General features: G+C 31.1%; 1 protein-coding gene across 1 annotated transcript; it reads left to right on the top strand.

Moving 5' to 3' along the window:
* Positions 1–1,711: 1,711 nt before the first annotated feature.
* Positions 1,712–10,473, top strand: LOC134720807 (out at first protein-like). The gene is made up of 4 exons (XM_063583322.1): positions 1,712–2,017; positions 5,309–5,449; positions 5,802–5,979; positions 9,303–10,473. The coding sequence occupies exons 1-4, from the start codon at positions 1,778–1,780 to the stop codon at positions 9,575–9,577; spliced, it is 834 nt and encodes a 277-aa protein (XP_063439392.1). The 5' UTR covers positions 1,712–1,777; the 3' UTR covers positions 9,578–10,473.
* The last annotated feature ends 449 nt before the right edge of the window (positions 10,474–10,922 follow it).

A 10,922-nucleotide genomic window follows, 5' to 3' on the forward strand; every position in this document is an offset into this window, starting at 1 on the left:
TCTCTATTGAAAGTACGAAAAAATGTTTAATATAAAAAAAAGTTTAAATAAAATAACAAGTTAAGAACTGTGATTTTTTTTTCACGATAATAGCCCAAAAATAGGTAAAAATTGATGAAAAACGGGAAAATCATCAAAATTGGTTAGTTTCAAAGGGCCATAGCAAAAAATTAAGTGCACAACCATATGATTGTTCTTCACCAATTATTTTGAACAGTCATAACCCATACATCAGGTATAGAATAAACATTTATTTCTAGAAATTTTTGGCTCCTCAGAGGTGTTCATCCTTAAAATTTGGTATTAAGATTGATCAAAATAGGGAACTGTATTTTCGTGCGAATTATCGATGACAAATTCCCCGGATACCTGAGGGCACATGATTACTTTAGGAGGGTCTCACTAATTAGCCGCGACAAGAAGCGACAAGAAGAATAATTTTAGCGACAAGAAGCTATTAAGGTGGCTCGTGGATACAAAAATTTTAGCAAAAATTTAAACCTTTATTTTTTCATTACAAATTTTATTTATTACACTACTAGTTGTTACTTTATGATATGGTACAAAAAACAACCAAAAAAAATATTTGGTTTGACCCAGATGACTTGAAAGATTGAAAAAGCTCCAAATTATCTCCCTTTGGTGCAAAAATTCCATTTTTTGGCCTTAAATTTGAAATATCTTTTTTAACTCATCGATGACCTATATTTTTTTATTATTGTTTTCAAATAAGCTGAACATAAACTAAATAATTGTAAAATTTAAGCGATTTCTTATATTAGGTTATTAATTTATTTCGATATTTCCTCTTTTTCTCCTATTTGTTCAACAGAAAAAAATGTATGCTTCTTCCAGAGGCAGATTTTAGCTTAAATGAACGGTGACCCAATTTTTTTATTTCCTTTTTCTTTTAAGTATATAATAAAGTTCATTTAATAAAAATATTGCGAAATCCTATATTAGAAAAAAAAAATCATTTATACCTAGGAGCCCCTTAAGGGGACTCGCGGGTCTAAATAATTTTTTTTATTTCATATAAGATTTCGCTAATTTTTTCTATAAATGAACTTCATCTTATATTTTACAGAAATCGCTAAAATTTTACAATTATTTAGTTTATGTATAGCTTATTTGAAAACAACAATAAAAATATAGGTCACCGATGAGTAAAAAAAGATATTTCAATTTTAATGCCAAAAAAATAGCATTTTTGCACCAAAGGGAGATAATTTAGAGCTTTTTCAATGATATCTACATTTAAAAAATTAGCTGGGGCCAACACGAATTATTTTTTTGGAAAGCAAAAATTAACTACTCAAGGTAATTTATAAATTTGTAATGATAATTAAATGACTAATTTTTTTCTGAAAATCTTATACCCGCGAGCCTCCTTAAGCGACAAGAAAACTTTTTTTTTTATTCTTTATAAAATAAAATAGGTATTTTGTCATTTTTAATATACGCATTATACGGGCAGAAATAAATTGATAATTTTTATTATTAAATTGATAGATGAAGAAATTAAACAATCGATTGGTCACCTTCCCTTAGAAGGATATATTGAAACAAAAACGTGAAATATTATTATCGCTTCTTGACGCTTCTTGTCACTAAATATTTTCTTGTCGCTAATTAGTGAGACCGAGTTTGGGGACTACATCAGCGAACCTTTCTTCCACCTGCATATCAACGTTCACAAATTCAAGCCTCTAAATGACGTTGATGAAAAATAATGTAGAATTAGTTCATAGAATTATTTTTTTTGGTACACAATGGAATGATGGACATTCCCCTGGATGGGAAAATGGCAAAAAGTTTAAGTGAATTGAAGAAGTCATATATACTTACACTGTTCTTGTTATCACTTTGCTCTTGTCAACTTGTGGTTAATGTAAAAGATGGAGGAGGCGATGTAACAGTCGAAAGTTTCCTTGGCAATACCACTTCAGATATAGTTCAGCTGCAGTTTCTGAACAAAGATGGGACCCATGTTACACAATTTATAGACTTTAAAACAGTTAGTTTTTATTTAGATACATTTTTTTCTGAAAATTAAGTAAGTACACAGAATGCACTTCAAATTGACATAGCCTAGGCAGCCAGCACTACATGGTCAAATACACATCCCAGTCGAGTATCCCAAAATCATGTTCTCTTCTATTCTCATTGGCCCCCTTTCACATTCGTACCCAACACACTATCACCCTGGGTTCTGTATGCACCCTTTTTATAGGTTTACAGTGGCGGATCCAGTAATTTTCATAAGTGGGGGCCCACTGACGGTATCAGGTCCGTTCGCGCCCAATATACTTTCGCACCCTACACATTCGCACCTCGCACGTTCGCACCCAAGGTCCGTTCGCACTCTACACGTTCGCGCCCAATTTTAATTCAAATTCCAGTTGAATAATCATGATTGTTGTTTTTAATTGCTTTGATGTAAATACTGAATGTATTTATAGCTTGGTATGAGTAAAAGATTAAATATTTTAAATGAAAAACACAAAGGATAATTGTTTTTAACAGCTTGGTCCCTTTGATCTGAAGCAATTAAATAAGGAAATATAGCAATACACTATTATATAAACCAAAACATGATAAAATTTATTGAACGCAAAAAAAAACGTAGTCAGAATTTCACTTCATTTTGAAACAAGTCAATGAAACAAAGTTATAGGCAATACACTAAACAAAACATGATTAAGTGTTATTCAACACAAAATAAAACGTTGACAGAATCCCTTTTAATTAGAAAGGATTCGAATATTATTTTTTTTAACAATACACTCTAAAAAACATGATTAAGATTCATTAAACACATAAAAAATGCTGTCTCGCTTTATTTTGTGACAATAAAATCAATTATACTTTTAAGAATACTACTTGCCATAACTTGATTACAAGTTTATTAAACACAAAACCTGCAAGGACTTAAAATATATATACATGTACGTCCCTGACAAAACCAATTTAAATTGGGCGCGAACATGTAGGGTGCGAACGGACTTTGGGTGCGAACATGTGGGGTGCAAAAGTGAAAGGGGGCGAATATGAGTGGGTGTGAACGTGAATGGGTGCGAACGGACCCGGATTCCCCACTGACTGACCTAAGAGGGGGCCCGCTCCAGTCTCGCTTCAGTGATTCCCTATAGAAGCAACCAAATATTTTCCCAAAAAGGAGAGGGCCGGGCCCCCCCTAAATCTGCCTCTGGTTTTGTGTTGAATACAGTGATATTGTTTGCCTTAAATTAGTAGAGAATAAAGGCTTTTCCCCCTGGACATGCTGGAGAAGAATCCTAATTTGAAAAAAAAGGCTTAAATTATTCCCAAAAAGACATCTTTTTTCCCAAACAGTGCAGTCTCAGTAGTAATTGTGCTTGAATACACACTAAAAAACACTCCTTTAAACATTTTTCATGCCTGAAATGACTACATGTGCACATTTGATGGTCTATTTATGTATCATCACGGAAGATATAGGGTCTTATTTTAAAGCAGGGTTTGACTCTTGAAAATGGGTCTGTAAATTGAAATTTAGGTCAAATTCAAGATTAATTTTAAATTTCCCAATTTGATGAAAATGACGCATATTTTCCCAATAAAAAAGGGTAGAGTAGTTTTGAAAAAAGCCAACAATATCACAGATGATGCTAAATTTAGTTAATAGACAACTTTCGAGTTTGATGCATTTCCGTCAAAAACTTCAGTTTTAGTGAACGTCTCTCATTCATTTTGGGGTGTCATCACTTCCGTTCCAATGTTGAGCCAGTGGTTGGAAAACAATATTGCATGAATTATTCAGCAAACAAAATCAAACATCAAACATTTAATCGGTGTGATTTGAGAGGAAATTTTATTATTTTCCAATGAGTTTGTCCTGTAAAGAAAATATGAAGCAGTATATTTTCCCCAAAAATTATACCAATTAAATGTTTGATGTTATTTCTTTTGTTGCTATTAACTGACGAGTACTATGATGTGACGGTCATGTCAAAGGTAACCTGTCTTAAAATAATATAAACCAGAGTCAAAAGTCGGTAATATATATATATAACCACCTTGGTTTTTTTTAATTGGATGCCAAATGTAACTCAAGAGCATGAATTTCATTACAAAATTTATTTTCTCCACTTGGACTCAAATCCATGACCTTTGCATTACAAAGCAGTGTGTTAACTGTCTGAACTAAAGTAGTACCTCCTTAGCTTAACCTCTTACAGCTGACTTATAAGTATCTACCGCATGTTATGAGGGAAGCAATCCTGTCATAAGTGTATTATACCAGTAAACATAGGTAAAACTCAAGGTTGGCCTGTAAATGCACCCCCTCCCCCCTCCTTTACATCAATAGTACAACCAGTATGTAAAAGATACTAAAAGTTAGAGTCATGAACAAAACACAATGCTTTAATTTTTTATTTGTTCTCAATTTAAAAGGAAAGGTTAAATCATAGTACATTTTGTATTTTATTTTACAAGTAATCAAATTATCACCAATTCAAATACAAAACCAGAAACAGAATAGACAGGCTGCATTAGTACTGAAAACACATTGATACAAAACCAGAAACAGAATAGACAGGCTACATTAGTACTGAAAACACATTGATAGATGAATCAGATGGAAGATTGAAGAAAAGTACATAAAAATAGACATTTAAAACATCAGACTTTTACATTTACAACAAAATAAATCTGATCTGAGGTATAAACTCCGATATAAATTACCAAACTCATGATCTGCATTTCACAGTCCATCAAAGGTATGGAAGAAGACTGTTATATTATAAGTCAGACCAAGTGTTAAACGTGAGCAATAGACAGCTACCCAAATACACCCTAAAGAAACAAAATCTACAACAAATTTAGGGCAAAATTTGGTCTTCAAGAATAAACAGATGGTGTCTTCTATTGTCATCAAGTCAATCAATTAATTGCCCTGATTCTAAAATGAAGTTGTGAATAAATTTATGGACTCTTTCAAAGATCTTTTTTGTTTTAACATCAAATAACACAAATGACAAAAACATGATTAAGATGAAAAAAAAACAACAACAAAAAAACCAACAGACAACCACTTACCTGATTTTGGAAATTATCAGTAAAATTGCCATGGATTTTCACCTGTAAAAATTCTCAAAGATTTAACCATGTAAATTATATGTTATAAATAGTATCTTTTTGTCATGTTTGTGGCAACCCATAAATTCATAATGTAGTAAGCTATGTCATCAATGCATGTATACTGGTAAGTGTGCAATCTATCGAAACAACATTGTATAATGGTTACTTATTTTTCTGTTTACAGGAAACACAGATTTTTAAAACCTATATCCCATGGGAAGAAGAACAGGGATTTGGTCAGAGTAAACCACAAGCTCTGTGTTTTGTTTCCAGGTTTACAAAAAATGAATTTATTTCATCTGATGCTATGTCTAAGTTACGACAGGTATTTACTTCATTTTATTACATTTTGTATTTCAATTTGTCATGTATGTATGGAATGAAAAGAAACTTTTTGATAAATTCAAATGCATGTTTAAAATTCTGAACTAGCTTCTTCCACCAATAAGAACTTACTGCCACAAATTAGAAAATGTGATGTCAAAGGTCTTCAACACCAATCAACCAATCAATAAATATCTGGACATATGACAACACCTCCACATAATATTAGGTCTTCAGAGTTAGAATAAGGCTTATTTTATTTACTTTAACATGTTTAAATTTGATGTCAAAGATTCATTAAACCATCAGGTCCTTTGGACAAATAAATATTTTACATCTTTTAATTTCTCTAGAAAAATCCATCAGCTATCAGAACACCTGAGGAAGAGAAAACTCCAGAGAGCCATCTGATGGATGCTAATTTAATACTGGAAAAATCCAACATTATATCACCAAAGATTTTCAACTTCTGTCGTGATGCAAGAGAGACAGTATTTACCAAAGAAATAGATATTAAAATATGGTCAAAATGTAAGTATGTTATAGCAGTTATGTTAATAGTCTCCTTTCATATAGATCTATATCTTCCGAACTTATACAAGAGGAGCTAATTTATCAATAAGTAAGGTTTTTTTACCTGGGCAAGCATATTATATAAAATGAAAATTGAAAAATGTAATGTTTCAATGTAGAAATTTGAAAAATAAAAAATAATCTTTAGAAACAACTGAATGAATCAAAATCAAATTTTCATTTCAGTTCCTTGCTCAGTGTTGTAACATTGGTACAGATAGAAAAAAAAATGTATACCAGCAGAGGTTAAAATTAACTTTAAATATTTATGGGAAATGGCTGCTCTTTTTCAAAACAAATTGAAAAAGCTAAGCAAGCAGGAATGTTTGATAAAATATATATTTTCAATGTTGTCAATGTGGTCTAGAAATGTACTTACTTTGTTAAGTGGGTAAGGGGGTAAACCATATCAAATTTTATATCTCTTAGCTGAAAAAATAATTTTTCTGCTTGAATCCTATTACTTAATTATGAGACCAGTTTTGGGTGTCCCTTCTCTGACCACCAAGTCAATCATAATGTCTCTCTTCTCTAAAGGTAGGCATGTTTCCCTAAAGGTAGACAAACTGTAGTTTGTTATCCTCTCTAATAATTCTTCTTGTTGGTTCAGTTGGGAAATAATTCAGAAAGCAATAATTTCGAGGTGTCATTACCATTGGTTTCACATTTTAAGGCTACTTATAATATGCTATTAGTATAACTTCTGGGTGTCATTACCAGTGGTTTCACATTTTTAGGCTCTTTATAATGCTATTAGTATAATTTCTGGGTGTCATTACCTGTGGTTTCACATTTTTAGGCTACTTATAATGCTATTAGTATAATTTCTGGGTGTCATTACCAGTGGTTTCACATTTTAAGGCTAATTATAATGCTATTAGTATAATTTCTGGATGTCATTACCAGTGGTTTCACATTTTAAGGCTAATTATAATGCTATTAGTATAATTTCTGGGCGTCATTACCTGTGGTTTCACATTTTTAGGCTACTTATAATGCTATTAGTATAATTTCTGGGTGTCATTACCAGTGGTTTCACATTTTAAGGCTACTTATAATGCTATTAGTATAATTTCTGGGTGTCATTACCAATGGTTTCACATTTTTAGGCTACTTATAATGCTATTAGGATAATTTCTGGGTGTCATTACCAGTGGTTTCACATTTTAAGGCTACTTATAATATGCTATTAGTATAATTTCTGGGTGCCATTACCAGTGGTTTCACATTTTAAGGCTACTTATAATGCTATTAGTGTTTATTTTCCAATGCCATCTACCCTGTTTTTCCAATTTTATATTGGTTGGAAAATTCAAAGGTTTTTATACGACCGCAAATTTTGAAAAAATTTTCGTCGTATATTGCTATCACGTTGGCGTCGTCTTCTGAATACTTTTAGTTTTCGCACTCTAACTTTAGTAAAAGTGAATAGAAATCTATGAAATTTTAACAAAAGGTTTCTGACCACAAAAGAAAGGTTGGTATTGATTTTGGGAGTTTTGGTCCCAACATTTTAGGAATTAGGGGCCAAAAAGGGCCCAAATAAGCATTTTCTTGGTTTTCGCACTATAACTGTAGTTTAAGTTAATAGAAATCTATGAAATTTTGACACAAGGTTAATGACAACAAAAGAAAGATTGGGATTGATTTTAGGAGTTTTGGTTTCAACTTTTTAGGAATTATGGGCCAAAAAAGGGCCCAAATAAGCATTATTCTTGGTTTTCGCACAATAACTTTAGTTTATGTGAATAGAAATCAATGAAATTTAAACACAATGTTAATGACCAAAAAAGGAAGGTTGATAATTTTTTGGGAGTTAAGGTCCCAAACAGTTTAGGAATAAGGGGCCAAAAAGGGACCCAAAAAAGCATTTTTCTTGGTTTTCGCACCATAACGTTAGTATAAGTAAATAGAAATCTATGAAATTTAAACACAAGGTGTATGACCATAAAAGGAAGGTTGGTATTGATTATCGGAGTTTTGGTCCCAACAACTAGGAATAAGGGGCCCAAAGGGTCCAAAATTAAACTTTGTTTGATTTCATCAAAATTGAATAATTGGGGTTCTTTGATATGCAGAATCTAACTGTGTATGTAGATTCTTATCTTTTGGTCCCTTTTTCAAATTGGTCTACATTAAGATCCAAAGGGTCCAAAATTAAACTTAGTTTGATTTTGACAAAAAATGAATCAGTTTGGTTCTTTGATATGCTGAATCTAAAAATGTACTAAGATTCTTGATTATTGGCCCAGTTTTCAAGTTGGTCCAAATTGGGGTCCAAAATTAAACTTTGTTTGATTTCATCAAAAATTGAATAAATGGGGTTCTTTGATATGCCAAATCTAACTGTGTATGTAGATTCTTCATTTTTGGTCTTGTTTTCAAATTGGTCTACATTAAAGTCCAAAGGGTCCAAAATTAAACTTAGTTTGATTTTAACAAAAATTGAAATCTTGGGGTTCTTTAATATGCTGAATCCAAACATGTACTTAGATTTTTAATTATGGGCCCAGTTTTCAAGTTAGTCCAAATCAGGATCTAAAATTATTATATTAAGTATTGTGCAATAGCAAGTCTTTTCAATGCACAGTATTGCGCAATGGCAAGAAATATCTAATTACACAATATTGTGAAATAGCAATTTTTTTTTTTCTTTCTTTGTCCAGAATCAACTTAAATCTTTGTTATATACAATATACAATGTATATTCACTTTTTACTACCAACTGATAAATTAAAATAATCTTTGCCATTCAGTGATAACAAGCAGTTTTTTTACATCTTAATATTTTATGATGTATTTAAATGAGTAGTTATTGTTGCAAACTCAATTAGAAATTTTAATTGAGATTGGTTTTGGAATAAGGGAAAGGGGGATGTGATTAAAAAAATTGGGTTTAATTTTCTCATTTGAAATTTCATAAATAAAAAGAAAATTTCTTCAAACATTTTTTTGAGAGGATTAATATTCAACAGCATAGTGAATTGCTGTAAGAGAAAACAAAAATTTTAAGTTCATTAGAGCACATTCATTCTGTGTCAGAAACCTATGCTGTGTCAACTATTTAATCACAATCCAAATTTAGAGCTGAATCCAGCTTGAATGTTGTGTCCATACTTGCCCCAACCGTTCAGGGTTCAACCTCTGCGGTCGTATAAAGCTACGCCCTGCGGAGCATCTGGTTGATAAATAATAACCATTTTTGCTTTAATCATAAGCATTTACAGATGCTCTGGCATATTCAAACTGTAATTGAAAAAATATGTGATTATATTTTTTAGCTTTAGGACAAGACATGGCAGCCATGATGTCAACAATCAAACCGTCTTATCCTGCCAAATATAATAATTGTAAAGATGTCAACGATTTATCAAAGGCATGTTTATGTCATTATCATATCTGTATAGGATGGTATCCATGTGGATTGAAATACTGCCGTGGTAAAGATTCCACAGGAAAGTATGTCAGTTACAGATGTGGAATAAAGACGTGTAGAAGATTTATGTCGTTCGACTTTGTAGCCAGACAGAAAATGTTCTGTTTGTGGGATTTTTAAAATTTGTTAGATTTATACATGTATTAGATTTGTTTTGGAATAATTACTTTGTTAATAGCTTCACCTATCAAAATGGTAAAAACAATCGTTTTTTTGTAATTTGTAAGGATTTACCTGATAATATTTAAAAGGACATAGATAAAAAGCAGCATATTTTCCATGATTGAAATTGATGTTTACAAGATTCACTTTTATTGATTTTATTTTTAGTACATTCTTTTGTGTTTAAAAATTAGAAATGCTGGTCATTTTAAACAAATCTAATGTATCAACTTTTTTAATATGTTGATTTCTGTATGTAATTATGTGATATATTAAGTCCCTTTATGATGGTGCTATTTCCGTTGTCAAACAAGGAATTATTGTTATTAGTTTGAAAGAGATATGACCATGTTGTTAGTGTTTAATGATTAAATCATGTTTAATATTCATTTTTGGAAGCAGAATTTCTGTTTATATTTTGTATGTATCAGTAGATGTATGACACAAATTTAAAATAACTTAACCAGTTATATATGTTATTTATTGATTATTCCTCAGTCAAAAATAAAGGTTTAGAAGCAGTTTCTTATCAATGTAATTCATATTGAACTCTCCGGCCATCAACCGTCAAGACGAAGAACTGCAATGGAAGTGATCTTTTGATTATTTCTTATCATTTCGTTGGATTATGTCTACTGTACTTGTTTTTTCTTTTTTTTATAAAAGATTTAAGATGCATAAATGGTAACAATTCATGAAAATCACGCATTGAACAGTTAATTTTAAAAATACATATATGTATAAAACATTTACCTAAAATCTTTTATCATTTTAAACTTTCTTAATAACATTTTGTTTTACTTTTATACAATGTTATACATGTATTTGAAAATAAAATTGAAAATAAAACAATTTATATATTTTTTTTCTTAAATGTCCGAAGAACTTTAACTAAAGAATATTCAGATGTCCATGCCACACACAACCAGTGGCTCTCAGAAGCTGATATCTAAAAAAATATCGAGTGAAATATTCAGCATGAAACACTAAAGTATCATATACCTACTATAGCTATAAGTGTATAAAAAAGGTGAAACCATCACAAGGACTGTAGAAGTTTGTAAAGAGTTGACAGGTGAAACCATCACAAGGACTGTAGAAGTTTGTTAAGAGTTGACAGGTGAAACCATCACAAGGACTGTAGAAGTTTGTAAAGAGTTGACAGGTGAAACCATCACAAGGACTAGAAGTTTGTAAAGAGTTGACAGGTGAAACCATCACAAGGACTGTAGAAGTTTGTAAAGAGTTGACAGGTATTCCTTTTTTTCATTTGATCTTTTGAATACAAAGTAAGGACTATAAT

The sequence above is a fragment of the Mytilus trossulus genome, chromosome 6 (genome assembly GCF_036588685.1).
Source record: "Mytilus trossulus isolate FHL-02 chromosome 6, PNRI_Mtr1.1.1.hap1, whole genome shotgun sequence".
NCBI lineage: Eukaryota > Metazoa > Mollusca > Bivalvia > Mytilida > Mytilidae > Mytilus > Mytilus trossulus.

What these genes read in the sequence shown, in the direction of transcription:
- LOC134720807 (XM_063583322.1), top strand. Translation starts at nt 1,778, where the DNA reads ATGATGGACATTCCCCTGGATGGGAAAATGGCAAAAAGTTTAAGTGAA. An exon ending in CTATGTCTAAGTTACGACAG is followed by an intron (nt 5,450 to 5,801) that starts GTATTTACTTCA and finishes TAATTTCTCTAG; the next exon opens with AAAAATCCATCAGCTATCAG. An exon ending in TATTAAAATATGGTCAAAAT is followed by an intron (nt 5,980 to 9,302) that starts GTAAGTATGTTA and finishes TATATTTTTTAG; the next exon opens with CTTTAGGACAAGACATGGCA.